We start from the raw sequence: 19772 nt of genomic DNA, 5'->3' as shown, positions 1-19772 counted from the left end.
TCTCCAGGATCACGCCCTGGGCTACAGGCGGCGCTAAACCGCTGCGCCACCGGGGCTGCCCTGTACCAAGTCTTTGAAATCTTGTATTTATTTCCTTCCTATGGCCCATCACAGTCTGGACCTGTGACATTTCAGTGCTCAGCAGCCACATGTGTATTGGACCATACAGTTCTGAAATCTCATACATCTGAGAGAACGGAAAAATTAATACAATTTAATTATTGAATTATACACTCCCATCTTCCAAATATAATTTAAAGCAGTGAAAGAATAACATAATGAAATAAACACACACTTACTATGACTTATTACAGTCATCCTACTCCTTGTAATCTGCAAAGTGTCCATAGACCACTAGTTTTGAATCCCTTTCCAGGTATCCTCAAAAAGAATTTTGGATAAATTCTGGATTTATCCAGAATAAAGAATGGATTGCTTTAAAGGTGATTGCAGTGTGTGCCACTGGTTTAGCCCAAAGTATTAGTAATGATAATTTCATTTTAAAAAAATGGTTAAGTGTCACAATTGGATGTTCAGCTTTTAAAGAGGTTTACCATAATAAGAGCCGGAAGGAGGCTTTATGTCATTAGTTAACGTAGACTGTAGTGTCTTTATTGAGTTAGAAAAGCTGAGAGTTCCTCTAAAAAGTAAAAAGATACTCCCCAGTGGCAACACGTACTCATTTAAAACTGGAACTAAAATTGTTGTTAACCCACCTGAGGGATAGAGGAGAACAGCCTCTGGGGTGAATTGGAGATTATTTAAGCTGCTGACTATGCTATGCTATTCATTCTATTTCTCTAATGATGAAAGATTAATTGCCTAGATGGTCCTGAGCTTAGTAGACCCCCACTGAGAAAATTCTCAAGAGAAGATGCCGCATGGATTGCCTGCACTGGGAATATTGTGATGAACAAGTTCCAAATGAATGGCCCCTCAACTTGATGTTCCCTGCTAACATCCAGCAGCAAAGGGATTCGTTCTCCAAAGGTCATGACCCGAGAATGTGACCTTTTCTTGCTTCTGTATACCTCTCAGTGCAACACATGCTGATTTAGCTAATGAAGATATAAAACACTATTGTTCCGTGTAGGAAGATGTCTGATTATTTACTACTAAGGGCAAGAAAATAGAATTCAGTGGTGAAACGTATTTGCTCGCTGAGAACTTCCTCAGTATGTCCTCCTCACCACTCTGGGGTTGTAGCTAAACATAGGTTGTGGTGTGAACCCACCAGGCGTATGCCAGGCAGTTAATGTGCACTTACCTAGCTCCTGTGGTGGTTTTGTGAGTGGTAGGTTACTTTTGGAAGATTGGGAAGTATCTTAACCCAGCTAATGAGTTGCAGGAGCCAAGAACCTAGTTCTTTTTTGATGCCAAAGTCATGACTCCCTCCAGAACCTGGCCCAGTATTAGAAAGTGACTCTCAGGAGTACTGTCTTTTTGAGACAGGCATTTTGTTTATTTATTTTTAAAGATTTTTTTCTTTATTTTTAAGTAATCTCTGTACCCAGCGTGGGGCTCAAACTTACCACTGGGAGATCAAGAATTGCATGCTTTACTGACTGAGCCAGCCAGGTGCCTGGGGATGGGGCATTTTATTTTATTTATTTTTTATTTTCTAAAAAAATTTGGGTAGCCCAGGTGGATCAGCAGTTAAGTGCCTACCTTCGGCCGAGGGCATGATCTTGGAGTCCTGGGATCGAGTCCCATGTCGGGCTCCCTGCATGGAGCCTGCTTCTCCCTCTGCTTGTGTCTCTGCCTCTCTCTCTGGGTCTCTCATGAATAGATAAAATTTTAAAAAATTTTTTAAAGATTTTATTTCTTTATTCATTTTGTCGCAGGCCCTGAGCTCAGGGCCCCATGGGGTTGGTCTCTGTGCTCAGCGGGGAGTGTGCTAGAGAGTCTTTCTCCTTCTGCCCCCTCCCTCCCAGTGAAAATAAATAAATCTTTTGCGGGGGGAGCACTTTTGGGGAAAAAATGGCAGTGTCAAATATTTCCCTAAATGCCGGACAGGTGAAGTGAGCTCCCAGTTCATACAGTGAATTTTGGACTCTTGTCGAGTTACAATCAGCCTTAGCTTTTGGGGTTGCTAATCAAACGCAGAGTTTGTTAATATGTATTTTCTGCTCTTTCACAGTGATTCTGTCAGCTGTTAGAAAGTATTCACACTTCTAAAAACAAGTTGATGAAACAGCCCACAACGGGAATGGTATTTTGGACTACTCACATCCTGGAATCAGGAGATAGCTTAGGGTTGCACTTTGGAATTTGCTTTAAATGTGTTTAAACGTAAATTGGAGTGATTGTTGTTTGCTGATAAATAGTTATTCCTGTGGACTTCTTTGCAGAGCACACATGGAGCATGTAGAGGTGAGGGATTTGGGTCTCTTCATTGCATATCTGAGTTTGATTTCTTTTCTTTTTTTTTTTTTTTTAAGATTTTATTTTTAAGTGGGGCTTGAACTCCCAACCCCTAGATCAAGAGTGCATGCTCTACTGACTGAGCCAGCCCGGTGCCTCTGGGTTTTGTGTTTTTTGTTTGTTTTGTTTATTGAGGTATAATTGATATACTAGATTCAGGTGTACAACTTAATGACTTGATATTTGTTTCTGGGTTTTTTAATATGAGGAATCTCTGCTTTTTTATGTTTTTTGTTTTTAAGGAAAAAACCGAAAATAGCTGCAGAGACTGGCTGTATCTACCCAATTTATTAGGATTTTGACCGTAGAGCCACGTGCAGAGAACTGATAGGTTTTGAAGCTGGATGATAGATAGATACACTTGGGTTCTTTACGCTCTTCATTTCTAGAGTTGTGTATGAATCTGATAATAAATGCATTTTAAAGAAGTAGAGCACAGTTGGTTAAAAGGCTAACCTTTCTTAATCTTCTTTTAAGTTTGTTTTTTTTTTAAGATTTTTTATTTATTCATGATAGAGACAGAGACACAGGCAGAGGGAGAACCAGGCTCCATTCAGGGAGCTCGACGTGGGACTCGATCCCTGGTCTCCAGGATCACACCCTGGGCCAAAGGCGGCACTAAACCACTGAGCCACCCAGGGATCCCCTTCTTTTAAGTTTTAAGAGTAAAACAATCTCATTGTAATAAGGTTTCCCCAAATGGACTTTCAGTAATTACAACATAGCTTTATTTTTTTTTTTTTAATTTTTATTTATTTATGATAGTCACAGAGAGAGAGAGAGGCAGAGACACAGGCAGAGGGAGAAGCAGGCTCCATGCACCGGGAGCCCGACGTGGGATTCGATCTTGGGTCTCCAGGATCGCGCCCTGGGCCAAAGGCAGGCGCCAAACCGCTGCGCCACCCAGGGATCCCAACATAGCTTTATTTATTTAGGGTCATGGAAGTTACTATTTTAGATTTTAAAAGATATCTTAGAATAAGGCAGATAGATGTTTGATTCCACATTAAATATAAAAGAATCAACCCATTAACTCTGGAATGTCAACAACTTTTATTTTTAGAATATAGAGGGAAGTCATCTGTAAAATGAACAGCTAAGAGAATTTTATGTAAAGTAAAAAAGCTGTCATCCCGTCTCTCATTTTGTCTCTCCTTTCTCCTGCCCCCTTCCTCTTGATATCTTGCTTCCTGCTCTGTAGATGTAACCACTGTTAACGGTTTGCTGCATATGCTTATATAGGGTATGTCTTATATGTACATCTGTACCTACAAATTACACATTTATAAAGCAGTTCTATAGAATTCAGTATTTAAAGTTTCAAAATTTTTAATAATAACTTCAGAATAGATTTTTTAAATTTTATTCATTATTTTTTAATTTATTTATTCATAGAGACGGAGAGAGAGGGAGGGAGAGAGAGAGAGGCAGAGACACAGGCAAGGGAGAAGCAGGCTCCATGCAGGGAGCCCGACGACGTGGGAATCAATCCAGGATCTCCAGGATCACACCCCGGGCTGCAGGTGGCGCTAAACCGCTGCGCCACCGGGGCTGCCCGATTTTTTTTTTTTTAAATAAAGTGAGCTCCATGCCCACATGGAGTTTGAACTCATGACCCCAAGATCAAGAGTCTGTGCTCTATTGACTGAACCAGCCAGGTGCCGCCAGAATAATTTATTTTATTTTATTATTTTATTTTACTTTATTATTTTATTTTTGATTTTATAACTTAGGGCAAGGCCAAGCCTTTTGTTTATTATATCTTTAAATTATTCAAACAATAATTGCCATTTTCCCCACCTTTAGGAAGGTGTTTAATATACATGTGAATATTCTTATACATTTTAGGACCTCAGAATTGAAATTAGTATTACCTTTACTGATTTACTTAATAATTTATGAGAGCCACTTAACAATGAATTATTAAAGAAATGAGTGAATATGTTAATTTCAGTTTTGAATTGAAATCTGAGACCCCTACACTGTCATTCTCCCCAAAGGCCTCACCCCCATGGAATTTCAGTTTCTTTAGGGATCTGAGTGGGGTGTGAAGCCTTGGCAAAGTGGTACCTTAGACATACCCCCAGCTGCTCTTGATTCTGTTTCCCTCTTTCACTCAGGAGACGGATCATCTCCAGAGAAAAGCATAAAATAGTAAACATGTTTAATATTTCACCTGAGTTTTGCTTTCCTACCCTGAACTTATCCAGAGGTATACAGAGTACAGATGAGGCCATGGCTTTGTCCATAACCGATTAAGAATGGTGAAATTTCTATCTCGGTATTTTTGCATCTATCTTTTCCTTATTTTGCTCATTTTGTGTCTAGTTCACCAAGAATTTTCTAATTCTTACCCTAGTGACTTTTGAAAGCATGGCTGCCTTGACTGAACGTGGCTCTGGTGGAGTTTGACTCTAACCTGGTACTAATGAAGTGTGAGTGTCTCTCTAGCACTGAGTCAGTTTGGCCTTCTGTGCATTGGTGTAAGTTGTAGAACAGACGAGAGTGATCTCAACTCCCAGTTTAGCAGGTGTGATTAGAGCTGTGGTGCATACTGAGTTCTCTTCCCTGATTGTGTTGTTAATATTTGATGAACTGGTCTTTTATTCCTGCTAGTGGAGAGGAGAGCATGGAGAATGAAGAGGAAGTTTGAGTGAGCCAGTTCATTTAGCGTGTGAAGTGTCCATTCTGTGGCTAAGCACTGTGCAGAGTGCTGAAAATACAATGGAGAGCAAATCAGATGTCGTCTCTCTCTCGTTCATTTTATAGCCTCCTGGTTTTGGTATCCTGAATTGTTAAACTAATTTGGTTAGCACTCTCATGTTACCTTACGGTCATCAGATGTAGTGTCGTCCGATCTGACAAAGTGTGCTGTCCTCTTGGCAGAGCAGTGACTTAGGCCAGGAGCCTGCCTGGGCAAAGGACTGCCAGTGCCGGGCCATGTGGAGTCAGTCTTCAGGAACTTTTCCCATTCTTTTAGGGTTATGGTAGAGATCCATAACCAGCTAAGGTTAATTTTAAGACTTGTTTTAAAAGCAGGTGTCTGACAACAGTTGAAGACCAATTAATGTAATGAACCATACAAATAGAATAAAGGACATGATCTCAGTGACACAGTAAAAACATTTGAAGAAAAAATCCCAGACACGTTGGTAATAAAAATATTCACATTAGGAATAGGAAGAGACTTCCTCAGTCTGATGGACCCCTGTGGAAAACCTGCAGCTATCATCATACTTAAAAGATGGATGGAAGCTCTATAGTAGAGAATCCTCCCAGAAGGAGGCTGGTGTTGAGCTGCACCTTTCCAAGCAAGGACCATTTTTTAAAACTCTTTGGTCTCATACTTTCAGGTTTCTTTAGATGATTGTTGTGGGTCATTAACTCATAGCTTTCTCTGTCTTTGAACTTCAAGAAGATAAATTCCTGTGTTGCAATTTCCTGCTTTCAGTATTTATTCATGACTAAAACTGGGCTTATAAACTTAAATCCTAGATGTTTTATGCATTTCAATACTTCAGTGTATCATATGGTATTGGCATTTTAAACTAGGGATGTAACCTTAAAAAATTCTAATAAACCTTAATGCTAGTAAGATTCTTGCATTTCTTTTTGGAGAACTGGTTTTAGGGAAGATTTCCATAGGTGAGTGTTCTGACCATTAGTTTTGACCATTAGTTTTCCATAGGTGATTGTTGTGACCAATTGTTTTGACCATTAGTTTTCTCTTAGTTTCCACTGAGAGGGTGATTTTTATTGAACCTGTGCTGAAATTATCTAGGTTTAGCACTTACTTGGGTCCTGTAACCCAAATTAAACATTAAAATAAATGCTCATTTGTGACACTCCTGCTTTCTTGAATCAACACTTGGCTTTTCTGTCATGAGTAAGGATTAGTAATGAAAATTTTATGTTGTTAATAAATTCTAATAATCTAGGAAAATAAGATACCCCAATATGCTTCATTGCTGTAGGGAAGCTGCTGGTGCTAGAAAAAGAGGCTGGTTTTTATCAGGAGAATACCTTGTACTTTGGTCTTGTAATTGGTTGTAATGTGTACATTGAAATTAGAGTTCAATACTGTGTGGAATGTTGACTATGCTTTTTAAGGTATGTGAGATCTCTTGAAGAAATTGAATATCTTGTGAGATAGTAAGTTTGATATGGAAGTGAGAAAAGAAAAGGTGTAGTCTGCTCAGCACAGCCGTGGAAGCATTCAAGCAGTTTGGGTGCAGATATCCAGAGATCAGACTATAGTCATCATAGGCATTAGTCTCTCGTGCACCTCTATTTCCATATCTTTCCATGGGTTTAGAAAGCTTTAAAGGATTTAGGTTTGAATTGATTTCACATATCAGGAAGGCTTTGGGTCTGCTTCATGTTACCATTTTGTTTTCAGGTTGTAGTATATTTGTCTTCTGTTTTTGTTTGCTTGACTAGTAAATTCTCTTTCTATAAAAACAAAGTCTAAGAAGACCTTTTAAAAAATTAACTGAGTATTTATGGATGAGGGATAGTTGTGTGGTTTATATGTAGCTGGTCATTTGATGCTGCCAAGGTCAGAGCCCCAGTGTGGCCTTTTGAGGTTATATTTGGCACTACTTAAGCTTTAGTAAGCCAGTCTCCTGCTGGACCTCTTGGTAGACTGCCCACAGGGTTCTGGCTGGGGGTATATACTCCCATAATGTTTGTTCTAGTGAGTTCAGCAGGTACCTAACAATTGCCAAGATAATACTGGCATAATGACTGCGGACACTAAGAAACCTAATCTGGGGTGAGAAGGGAAAAGGAATAATAGAATTCTTCCCTCTCTTGGAGAGTTTTAGATTTAGAGCAGTTTGCTTTGGGTTTGTCCACCAATATTATTTCTTTTTTTGGAGTTGAGAAGTAAGATGTGTTTTTAATGATATAAAAGCCATATAATTACATATTTTAAGACCTTTGTTTTAAGTAAAATGCATCTGTTCTCCTAAGACCTGTTGTTCTGCTTAGTAATTAGAGAAGTGTGTTGTGGGGAAGAAGGCTTGGGCTTTGAAAAAGCTGATGGCTTTGGGAACTGTACTCTCAGGTGGCTCTGCAGGAGTAGTGTGGAAGTGCACCCTTGCTCCAAATGACAGATCGTATCTGAAGTAATTTCAAAAGGCGGTTTGGGACGCCCGGGTGGCTCAGTGGCTGAGTGTCTGCCTTTGGCCCAGGGCATGATCCTGGGCTCCTGGGATAGGGTCCCGCATGGGGCTCCCTGCGTGGAGCTTCTCCCTCTGCCTGTGTCTCTGCCTCTCCTCTGTGTCTCTCATGAATAGATAATTAAAATATTAAAAAAAAAAAAAGACTGTTTGAAATTCTTCTCTTGGGCTTTCAAGAATATGTAGGAAAAAAGAACTAGAATAATAGTTGTATAAGTACAGAATGGATGAGGAGGACATATCCCAGCCGCAGCAGGTTGTATGAGGAAAGACCTGGGTCAGGCTTAGTGACTTCAGGCTCACTCCAAAATCAGCGTGTGCTTGGTATGGCTTTCCAGAAGGAGAAATTTTCGGATGCAGTAATACCATCTAAAGAGTTCTGTATTAGGCCACATTTAGAGAGTTACTTTCAAGTTCTGAGTATCCCAGTGAAGGAAGACAAATGAATTGATTTTGGGGCAAACATGTTTAGGTAATAATGTGGGTAAGATACCCACATTATCTGAAGAATGTTGGACAGTTGAAGATATTTGGAATTAGGAACCAGGTCTTCTATTTCTGCATCCTTAACATGCCAGGCACGTAATAATGACCATTGATCGCTACTTGTTTCAGTTGGTAGATTCTTTTATAATGCTGATGTAGGAGGATGACTGCCTTACCTTAATTGTGAGAAATTTTTACCCAAATTGTGTTTGAGGGGACATGTTTTTAGCTGAGGCACATTTCATAGTCATGAGCTGCCCTATTATGCCATAGTTCTTCTGTAGGGACTGGACTCATTTAAGATATTTTAAATGAAACCTCCTCTCCAGGAAGAGTGGGGTTTGTTGAAGAAGCAAAACTTCTTTTGGGGAAAATTTTAGTTTGAACAGAAATCAAATGCTGGGTACTCATAACATGTAAAAAGGTGCCACATTGATTTCCAAGATAGTGTTGGTCTTTCTCACTTCCCAATATATTTGTAAAACATGGACACAGAAGAAATGGTAGAAGTGGGAAGAGGTATGTGAAATCACAGTGAAGTCTAAAAGTCATCAAAAGAGAATTGATAGGACGCGGATGCCTGAGTGGTGTTGCGGTTGAGCATCTGCCTTTGGCCCAGGGCGCGATCCCAGAATCTGGGATTGAGTCCTGCATCAGGCTCCCTGTGGGGAGCCTGCTTCTCCCTCTGTCTCTTTCTCTCCCTCTCTCTATCTATCTCTCAAGCATAAATAAATAAATCTATAAAATAAAAATAATTGAGAGTTCTTTTGAATAAACGTTGCTTATTTGATAAAATGGCTTTGGCCAATGGCTTAGGATTGTCTCTGCCTTGTACTAAATAGTATATGTATGTATATCAAGAGAAGAAACTTCCTGTCTTTTAGGCACTTCTTTCCCTTTCTCAAAGTGTAACTTGCCCTTTTTATGTCTTCAGGTGACAGCTTAACTGCCACCTCTTGACCATCTTATCTAAATTAGTCACTACTACACTCTATAGATTGATAAACATTATATGGTCTTTTTCTTTGAGTACCTACCAGAATTTGTGATTACATTTTTGCTTGGTTGCTTATTTTATTTTTCCTCAGCACCTCTAGAGTATAAGCTCCATGAAGGCAAGGATTAAATCTAAATTTCTTTTTTTAAGGCAGGAGGTGGGTTGAGGGTAAGAGAGCATCAAAAGCAGGCTCCATGCCCAGTGTGATCCATCTCACAGTCCTGAGATCATGACCTGAGCTGAAATCAAGAGTCCGGCTCTTAACTGACTGAGCCACCCAAGCACCCAAAATCGCTTTAATTTTAACTATTTATTCACTAGCTACCATCCTCTCGAATGAGTTAAATGAATCATTGGTTTATTTCCAGCTGTGGTTTGGTGTTTTGTTTTTTTATTTTTTTTAAGATTTTATTTATTCGATAGAGAGCACAAGAGCACAAGTGAGGGGACGGGGAGAGGGAGAAGCAGATTCTCCTCGATCCCAGGACTCTGGCTGGGATCATGACCAGACCTAGACCTAAGCGACTGGGCCACCACCCAGGTGCCTCTCAGCTGTGGTTTTGTATCATCCAAAGTTATCCCATTTATTTTTTAGGGTATAATTTTTTTTTTTTTAAGATTTTATTTACTCATGAGAAGTACAGAGAGAGAGGCAGAGACACAGGCAGAGGGAGGAGCAGGCTCCACGCAGGGAGCCTGACGTGGGACTCGATCCCGGGACTCCAGGATCACACCCTGGACCAAAGGCAGGCGCCAAACCACTGAGCCACCCCAGGGATCCCCTAAAATTGAATATTGGGTAGAGATATTATAAGGCAGACAAAGATAGCCTTGAACTTGTGACAGAAAAATACTCTTTAGGAACACTGAATCCAGGAAAACCCAATATATTTTGAAGGCCAACCAGAAAAGCAAAATGGATTTTCCATACTCAATTTCCGTAAATTGCTCAGTTGCACCTCCACCTCCTATGCCTGAATAATTTAGTCCTCTACCCTGGCTTTGCGCAATGACCCTATTGCCAAAAATCGCCTTCCAATAGAAATCTCTTTGACCTTGCTGGAGCACACAACAGTTCAGTACCTTTGGGAGTGTCTAGGCTCTAGGTTTATTTGGCATCCTCATTTAGGAGTCTCTTACTCATTATCATTTGTCTTTGGCTTCCTAACAGTTTCTCCATCCTCTTAATTTAGACCTAATTTGGTGTCCTTTTCATGGTTATGGCTATTTTCCCTTTGGCGTGGAACTGTAACAGCTTCCCAGACTTCCATGCCCTTACAAAAGCTCTTAAAATTCATATCTAAAACTTGGATATAATTATTAGAAACAAATACCACCTTTCAGCTTGTCTGTATCTTGGTTGTGTGGATTTGTGTTCATTCATTGCAAAGACTGTGAATGCTTTTTGTGTGGCAGACACTGCTCTAGAGAGACAGCATAAGAGGCAGTGGTTAAGAACACTGGCTTGGACCCAGGTGGCCTGGGTTCAGATCCCAGCCCTGCCACTTAAAGCTGCCCTTGGACAAATTTGTTACCTGTCTCAGATATCCTCATCTGTAAGATGGGAAAGAACAATGCACTCCTTGAGGGTAAGATAATAAAAACACTGTTTAAGCTTTCACTGTTCTAGGCATTGAGAATATAGCAATAAGAAAGATGAGATTTCTGCTGGTGCGAGCTTACAGTTTAGTTGGGTACAGATGGGATAACAAACGAGATAGCCTCAGGTACTAAATGGCAGTTCTCTGATTTAAAAAAACAAAAGATTATGATACTGGACTAGACTCTAGAGAAAGGCCTGGGTAGCTACTTTTGATTGTGTGGCCAGGCGAACCTCTGAGGAGATGGCTTTTGAGTTGAGAGCTAAATAACAAAATCCGAAAAGGGAGGATGAAATCTCTGTTGATTAACATTTTCCCCTCATAAGCCAAGGGCAGCAGCATAAAAGAATCTTCAGGAAAGCAGTGAGGCACTGAGATGTGATAGAATAAGCCTTGGAATTTTGGCCTGGGTTGGCTATTAACTAGCTTTGTGGGTTTTGACATATCTCTTGTTTTCCTGGTCTTTGATAGACACGCGCTATAGCACTTCAATTTTTTGCTCCTTGGAAGATGTCCAAGATCGGAGTAGGGTTTAAAGGAAAATAAGTGAGTTGGCTTGCCATAGCACACTTCATAGACCAAATCCGGCAAACTTGTCAGGGCAACGCTGAGGCTCTCTATTCAGTATTGCAGGGGAGGAAAGCAAAGGAAAAAGACAATTTTGTTTTTTCATGGGAAAATGACCCTGGAAAAAGGTGGAGTTTTCATGCTAAAGAAGAGCTAGCAGACGTGACACTTGTTTACTTTGTAAATTACCTTAGTGCTGTGTTTATGGATTGATAATCCTGTATTTTACAGGATGTAGTATATGCCCCCAGGGTATTAGAGTATTTGAGAATACCTTTTTTAAAAAGATTTGTTTGTTTAGGAGAGGAAGTGGTTGGGGGAGGGGCAGGAGAGGGGGAGAGAATATCAAGCAGACTCCTTGCTGAGCACAGAGCTCAAGACCTGAGCCAAAAATCAGGAGTGGGACACTTAACCAACTGAGCCAAAAAAATGAGAGGCACCTTGCATTTTTTAAAAAATTCCAGTATAATTTACATTCAGTGTTACATTAGTCTAAAATGTACAACTTAATGGTTTCAAAAATTCTCTACCTTTCTTAGTGCTCATCATGATAAGTGTGCTCCTAATCCCCTTCACTTATTTCACCCATCTTCCTACCCACTTCACCTCTGGTAACCATCAGTTTGTTCTTTGTAGTTAAGAGTCTTTTTTTGTTTGCTTGATTTCTTAAATTTCACATGGGTGAAATCATATAGTATTTGTCTTTCTCTGACTTCTTTCACTTAGTATTATATTCTCTAGATCCATCCATGTCGTTGGAAATGGCATGATTTCACTGGCTGAGTAATACTCCTTCCACCAAATTTTTTGTAAAGGTTTTATTTATTAGGGGGAGGGGGGAGTGGGGGAAGGGGCAGAGGGAGAGGGAGAAGCAGACTCCCTGCTGAGCGCAAAGCTCCACTTGGGACTTGATCCCAGGACCCCGGGATCTTAACCATTTTTTTTTAAATTTTTATTTATTTATGATAGTCACACGGGGGGGGGGGGGGGGGGGGCAGAGACATAGGCAGAGGGAGAAGCAGGCTCCATGCACCGGGAGCCCGACGTGGGATTCGATCCTGGGTCTCCAGGATCACGCCCTGGGCCAAAGGCAGGCGCTAAAACACTGCGCCACCCAGGGATCCCCCCGGGATCTTAACCAGAACTGAAGGCAGACACTTAACCGACTGAGCCACCCAGGTGCCCCATCCAACAATCCTCTTTATCCATCTGTCTGTGGACACTTGGGTTACCTCTATATGTTGGCTATTGTAAATAATGCTGCAATAAACATAGGGGTGCTTATGTCTTTTTGAATTAGTGTTTTTATATTTGGATGAATACCCAGTAGTAGAATTACTGGATCTCATATGGTAATTCTATTTTTAATTTTTTAAGGAACCTCCATACTGTTTTCCACAGTGGCTGCAACCAGTTTGCATCCCCACCAACAGCACACAAGGGTTGCTTTTGATCCACATGCTCACCAACCATTATTATTTCTAGTGTTATTTTAGCCATTCTGACAGGTGTGAGGTGATACCTCATTGTGGCTTTTGATTTTCATTTCCTTGATGATTAGTGATGTTAAGCATCTTTTCTTGTGTCTGTAGGCCATCTGTGTGTCTTCCTTGGAGAAATGTCTGTGTCATCTGCCCATTTTTTAATGATGGTTTTTTGTTTTTTACCTTTTTTGATGTGGATTTGTAGGAGTTCTTTATTGCATTTATCATTTGCACATATCTTCTCCCATTCAATAGGGTTGTCTTTTTGTTTTACTGATTGTTTCCTTCACTGTGCAGAAGCTTTTTATTTTGATGGAGTCCCAGTGGTTTACTCTTTTGCTTTTGTTTCCCTTGCCTCAAGAGGCCTATCTAGAAAATGTTGCTATCGCCAACATGAAAGAAATTAGTTTGTGCTCTCTTCTAGGATTTTTATGGTTTCAAGTCTTACATTTAGATTCTTAATCCATTTTGAGTTTATTTTTGAGTTTGCTGTAAGAAAGTTGTCCAGTTTCACTCTTTTGCATGTAACTGCCCAGTTTTCCCAGCACCATTTTCTGTCACACTTTTTAAACCATTTTCTTGGAATTAAATATTAAGGATTTGCCTCATGACTAAGTAAGGCCCAGAGAGTAGAAAATGGTCAGATGTTGCCATATATTCAGTAACCAAGATACCATTGCATAGAGTTTCTTTTCTTAGAATTGGGATACCTGTCTCAGGTCTTCTCAGTACTTTTAGCAGCTGACTTAGCCTGAAGAATTTCCTTATTGAGAAAAGACTATATGCATCAAATTATTGGTAGCTCCCTTCACTTTTGTCAGTGTTTCATTGTGTTCTCAAGTCAGGGCTACACGTCAGATTTTCCATTTGTTGCTGTGACTTGGTCTGTTTGGGATTGTAGTGTTTAGAAATCCCTCCTCTATTTATTTGTAGTTTTCATTTTTTTTTTTTTTAAGATTTTATTTATTAGAGAGCATGAGCGGGGGGAGAGGGGCAGAAGGAGAAGTAGACTCCCCGCTGAGCAGGGAGCCTGATGTGGGGCTCAATCCCAGGACCTTGGGATCATGACCTGAGCTAAAGGCAGATAGATGCTCAACTGACTGAGCCACCCAGGTGCCTCAGAAATCCCTCCTTTAAAATTTTTTATTTTTATTTTTTTTAAAGTAAGCCTCCATTGCCCATCACAGAACTCACAGCCCAGAGATTGGGAGTTGCATGCTCTACCAGCTGAGCCATCAAGGTGCCCCTAAAAAATTTTCTTCAAATTGAAGTATGATTAACATAGAAATTCATCTTGATAGAAGGGCAAAGTGTTTTTAATCATTTTATCTTTTTTTTTTTTTTAAGATTTTATTTATTTATTCCTGAGAGATAACACAGAGAGAGGCAGAGACACAGGCAGAGGGAGAAGCAGGCTCCATGCAGGGAGCCTGATGAACTCGATCTTGGGTCTCCAGAATCATGCCCTGAGCTGAAGGCGGCGCTAAACTGCTGAGCCACCCAGGCTGCCCTCAGTCATTTTATCTGTTTTTTTTTTTTGAATTATTTGCAAATGTCCAGAGAAGCTCAAGTTTGCAAAAGTATTCCCTCATCTGTTTGAATCTGTTTTCTTATCTTAGGTATAATTGAAAAGTGACCCTCTCTTCAGAGATGTCAAAAACAAACAAATCCAAGTCTGGATCTCGATCTTCTCGCTCAAGATCTGCATCAAGGTCTCGTTCTCGTTCATTTTCGAAGTCTCGGTCCCGAAGTCGATCTGTCTCTCGTTCAAGGAAGCGCAGGCTGAGGTAAGGGGTTTGTAATTGCATATCACAATAACCATTGCACTGGTCATTGTGGGTCTCTGGAGATCTTTTGCTAGACTCTCTGTGTCAGCTGGAGTGGGTTGGCCTAAGTTAGAGGGTTGGGCTGTAAAATATTACAGATCTCTTCAAATGCTGCAAATCCAAATTACCTTTGATTGCCATGCTGTTTGCCTAATTCCTTTTCTCCTCTGCCAGCATGTACCATTTCTCATCTACTTTGGAAGAAAGTATTTTGTTTTTTTATCTGAGTTGCTTGCTTCAAATCTTCTACACCCGATTGTTTTTTCCTGAAATATTTTTGGAGGCTTTGGACCAAAGTTTATATGCATCATCAGCAAAGAAAGAATAGCTAAGAGGATAATAGTATGATCAACATTGCGAGGAGAGAAGCCTTGTTAACACTACCATAATTAAACCTTAAAAACTTAACGAGAGTCATTTGTGTACACCTGATGTGCCAGTTCCTAACAAGCTCTATTTAGTAAAATTCGGCAAAGCTATCTAGAAATCACTCTTGTAGACATCACCGTGCATAAGTGTACAAATAATTCTTTTAAACTGATTATCACTATTCATTAATTCAGTCAGTATTCACATCTTCAGCTGGATTTCTTGATTTTAGTTCTGTTTTAGAAGAAGATGCTGAACCTCTGGTGCCTTTCCTCTTTTGATGTTTTGGGAGTTGGGGTTTTCTTTCTTTAAAACTGTTTTAATTTTCCTTTGTGAGTAGACAAGAACTTTTTAGTGTATACAAGTTTCTACATGTGAATGTCCATATATTTAAATGGGGGTAATGTGCATAGTTTTGTTCCTTTCGTCATAATTGCACCAGGCAAGGAGATATACTTTGTCCAGTCTCTTCAGTTTCACCACTTGGAAACCACCCCCCTGCTCTTTATTTCACATGAGTATCTAGAATTTTTTTGTTAAATGAACTGATTATGAAACTTAAACCTCAGGAAAAGTAGCTATTAAGCTGCATTCTTTTTCCCATTGTCCTATAGTCCTTCTAAAACATCTTAAAGAGATGTTTGGTGGGATTCTTTTTTTCTTCCCGACAAGAACAAGGTGTAATTCTTAAACGGAATCTGTGAGAGGCCTGCCTAAAAGTTCATTTGAGACCAGAGAGTGAGTAAAAAGTTGGCATGCACAAATATTAATGAATCTGATATAAAGTAGAATATAGTGAGTCTCTCCCTCAAACAAAAACACTAGATCTTTTTATTTTTAAAGATAACATTACACCTTGAGGGTAATGAGTCATGGCCTTTTCTGTTTTTTGAGCATGCGTTTTTATACCAAACTTAGTTCAAGCCGTAGGCTAGAGATTGTTGCCCAATTATGTGAGAGTCTATATATAAGTAAAAATCTATCCCACTTTTCACCTCCCTGAAAAAAGAATAGCAAAACCTACTAAATATATTTATATCTATCTTAGGAAGTTGCTATCAAGATATGGAGTTGAACAGTGACTTGTAGTAACTCCTCCTCCCTTGCACCCAGAGTCTTTCGATTTGGGCCACTTAAATTTCAGGTTAGCTGAGTTGGTTCTGAAAGGTAACACTGTAAAACTTAATCAAGTAAATGGGAATTAAGTAATTGACTCAAAAACTAGAAGCTATACAACCAAAACTGAGTGACAGAATTGAACAGACACAAACCAAATTGAATAATGCTAACCAGCTCTGAAGTATCTGTGATAACTGGAATTCTGGGCAGATCTGTCTAGATAGATCTCTTCTTATTCTACAGATTATTTGGCATGGTCATTGACTTGGCAAACGAGGGAAAAATATCTTGGGCAGTATGTGTTGGGGTAGTTCTTAGAGCCACTTTACGTGCTATCTTATGCTGAGAAGACTGTTATTTTGGAGGATTGTCTCCACTAGAAAACATGTTTTTATACTCGACTCTAGTCTGACATCTCTGTTTTTTAGAAACCGATAAATTTGCCACTGGATGTTCAATTTTTATTTTGGCTTATCTGTTCCATGATTTTTTTTTCTTTTGTTTTCCCTCTCCTACAAGGAAAGTATACTATCCAGAGTTTGAGAAACCATGCCTTTAAATTAACTTAACTGCTGAGTTCTACAGAATTGGAGAAAACTGATTGTTTTCCTTGTATTTCACAGACTGTATCCTTTTAAGTGACTTCTCGTAAATAACTTCATTTGCAATCTGCAGAGACTCATGTTCCTGCATCTGTGCAATGACTGCGGGTTTTGGATGCAGTATGCCACAGGGCCCTCACTAGTAATTGGTGACAGAAGCAGCAGTAGCCTCTGAGGATGGGAACATGAATTAAACCCTCCTTAGTGCTGGTGGTGCATCACCTCCCTCAAGTATAGCCATTTAATCGGGTCATGGTCAGTTTCATAGCCTGCATCTGCCTCTTCCTTCTTTTCTTATATTGTTACTGTTTTCGAATGAAAAGTATGGAAGGTAAGTTTTTTTTAATTGTACTTAAATAGCAACTGTTAACAACCAGCAGTATGATGCATTTTTTGCCAGTGTGACTGAGCACCATGGGTAATAAGTAGTGGAAGATCAATCCCACTTTGTCTCCCTCAGATTAAATTAAATGTAAATTTCTTCATAAATAATAAACACCGTTTGTTAGATCTCTCACATGTGCTGAATGTAGTTATTTATAAAACAAGCAAACAAAATGTAACATACGTTTTTAGGTCTAATACAAAAATACATTAGATACATTAGTTAGGTCTAATACGAAAAGTTCTGATTAACCGAAGGATTTTTATTCTAAATGTGAAAAAATATTTTTGGAAGGAAGTAATTTTTACGTAATTACTCAGGAATAATGGTTAATGTGAATGATCTGTATCATAGTTGACAAGGCACATCAGGTATCCAGAGACCCCAGGAGATTTTTATACCAACAAATAACAGTTTTTGGCTTTCTGATGGAAACAAACCTCCTGGTCATTGACAGGCCTAGCATTCATAAACATGTAATTTTTACAATGTTAGGTCACTGTTGAATCCTGGTGGTCCTGAAAATGTGCCTTTGCCCAATTATAGATCCATACTGTTGAATGAAGAACACACCACTAGGCCTTATGGTTGACTTGAAGAAAGATGTGTGGGTAGTGATATGGGAAGAGGGGTGATTTTGTAGTTTCTTTGGTGAATAACCTGGTGTGTGCTTGGATGTCTTATGGTCAGATGGTGCCCTCTTGTGGCACCTAGGTAGGATCTTATAGATCAACAACAGAAACTTGACCTGAGTGGTGAGACCATTTCCAGGTCTTCAGTCAAAAACCATTATTTCTATCTTTTGCTGACTTGATTACAGTGAATTCTTTTAAGCTTTGAGCAGTTGCATTGTCCAAGTTCCTACTTAAGTGTTCTTTGATTAGAACTGTGTATTTAAAAAAAAAAAAAAAAAAGAACTGTGTATTTACAATCCTGGGTCTTAGTGGAATCTAAGAAAAATAACTGCACAGACAGGACCGAATAGGATGAGGAGTAGGGTGTTACACCAGTATAGAGGCCAGAGGACCTGCACAGTCTGCAGCTGTGTCTACGGACCCATGCTTGTATTCTTCTGACTTAGTGACCAAGGGATGTGTACAGTCCTCTGTGAAACTAAGCAGTTTGTATAAAGTGGTTTTACTTACTTAGCTACATTAAGAGCATTTGATATTCTTTTAGTCACTGTAGAAATATATTTGTTTAAAATGTGCTACAGTATTAATGAAGCAGTCTCAGTGAATCATTTGTTTAAGTGATTCTCAGTCTATATTTTTGTACTTAATGTGGGTCAGCAGTGGGATTAAGTATTTAAGTTTGTGCCCTTTCTTTGAAAACAAAACTGGAAATACCTAAGAACAAGATTTCAAACTATTATACCTCTTTGTTGGCAGGTGTTTCTTAAAAGGCTTGTGTCAAAGATTCAAATATTTCCCCCATTCCCCTTTTCAGTTCTAGGTCTCGTTCGAGATCATATTCTCCAGCTCATAACAGAGAGAGAAATCACCCAAGAGTATATCAGAATCGAGATTTCCGAGGTCACAACAGAGGCTACAGAAGGCCCTATTATTTCCGTGGGCGCAACAGAGGCTTTTATCCGTGGGGCCAGTATAACCGAGGTGGCTATGGAAACTACCGCTCAAATTGGCAGAATTACCGGCAAGCATACAGTCCTCGTCGGGGCCGTTCCCGATCCCGGTCCCCAAAGAGAAGGTCCCCTTCACCAAGGTCCAGGAGCCATTCTAGAAACTCTGATAAGTCTTCCTCTGACAGGTCAAGGCGCTCCTCATCCTCTCGTTCTTCCTCCAACCACAGCCGAGTGGAATCTTCTAAGCGCAAGTCTGCAAAGGAGAAAAAGTCCTCTTCCAAGGATAGCCGGCCATCTCAGGCTGCCGGGGATAACCAAGGTGATGAGGCCAAGGAGCAGACATTCTCTGGAGGCACCTCTCAAGATACAAAAGCATCTGACAGCTCGAAACCATGGCCAGATGCCACCACTTACAGTGCTGGTTCTGCATCACGGGCCTCTGCAGTTTCTGAGTTGAGTCCCCGGGAGCGAAGCCCTGCTCTCAAAAGCCCACTCCAGTCTGTGGTGGTGAGGCGGCGCTCACCCCGTCCTAGCCCTGTGCCAAAACCTAGCCCGCCACTTTCCAGCACATCTCAGATGGGCTCAACTCTGCAGAGTGGTGCTGGGTACCAGGCTGGAACACACCAAAGTCCATTCGATCATGGCTCTGGGTCCTTGAGTCCATCCAAAAAGAGCCCTGTGGGTAAGAGTCCACCGGCCACTGGCTCCACGTATGGCTCGTCTCAGAAGGAGGAGTCTACTGCTCCAGGAGGAGCAGCCTATACAAAGAGGCAAGTATCTCTTTCCCCTGCCTGGTTATGTTTTTATCTCACCAGCCGGCAGTTTAATTGTAATGTGATCTAAGTTAGAGTTCTGATTAATGGTAATAAGGTAATCCCCGTCTCCTAAACTCTGCATTAGCAAACTTGAAAAGCACCACCCAAGGAAAACTTTAGCTTAACACTAGCTTTCCTACCTTCCTGAATTTGTATTGCAGCATAAAGTTGCTTTAGACTGCTCTGCAATGATGTTTTCACATTTAAAATTTGCCTTGGATTCTACCAATGTAAGCCAGAGAACAGTAGAGATTTGTGGGTCAGCTATCAAAAAAAATATGGTCTTTGCCAAAATGAGTGGCCATTGGAGCTGTTAGACCCTGTAGACC

At 40.2% G+C, this 19772-nt stretch overlaps 1 protein-coding gene across 15 annotated transcripts in view; it reads left to right on the top strand.

Annotated features, from left to right (window-relative positions):
• Positions 1–19772, top strand: part of THRAP3 (thyroid hormone receptor associated protein 3) — a 61153-nt gene that overhangs the window by 27642 nt on the left and 13739 nt on the right. For all 15 annotated transcript variants that reach the window (XM_025991747.2, XM_025991748.2, XM_072723824.1 and 12 more), the window contains 2 exons: positions 14362–14529; positions 18493–19398. In XM_025991747.2, coding sequence (XP_025847532.1) covers positions 14393–14529; positions 18493–19398 — 1043 coding nt within the window. In that variant the 5' untranslated portion in view covers positions 14362–14392. The remainder of the gene's footprint in view (positions 1–14361; positions 14530–18492; positions 19399–19772) is intronic.

The sequence above is a fragment of the Vulpes vulpes genome, chromosome 10 (genome assembly GCF_048418805.1).
Source record: "Vulpes vulpes isolate BD-2025 chromosome 10, VulVul3, whole genome shotgun sequence".
Classification (NCBI taxonomy): Eukaryota; Metazoa; Chordata; class Mammalia; order Carnivora; family Canidae; genus Vulpes; species Vulpes vulpes.
This window is presented reverse-complemented; position numbering and strand designations above follow the sequence as displayed.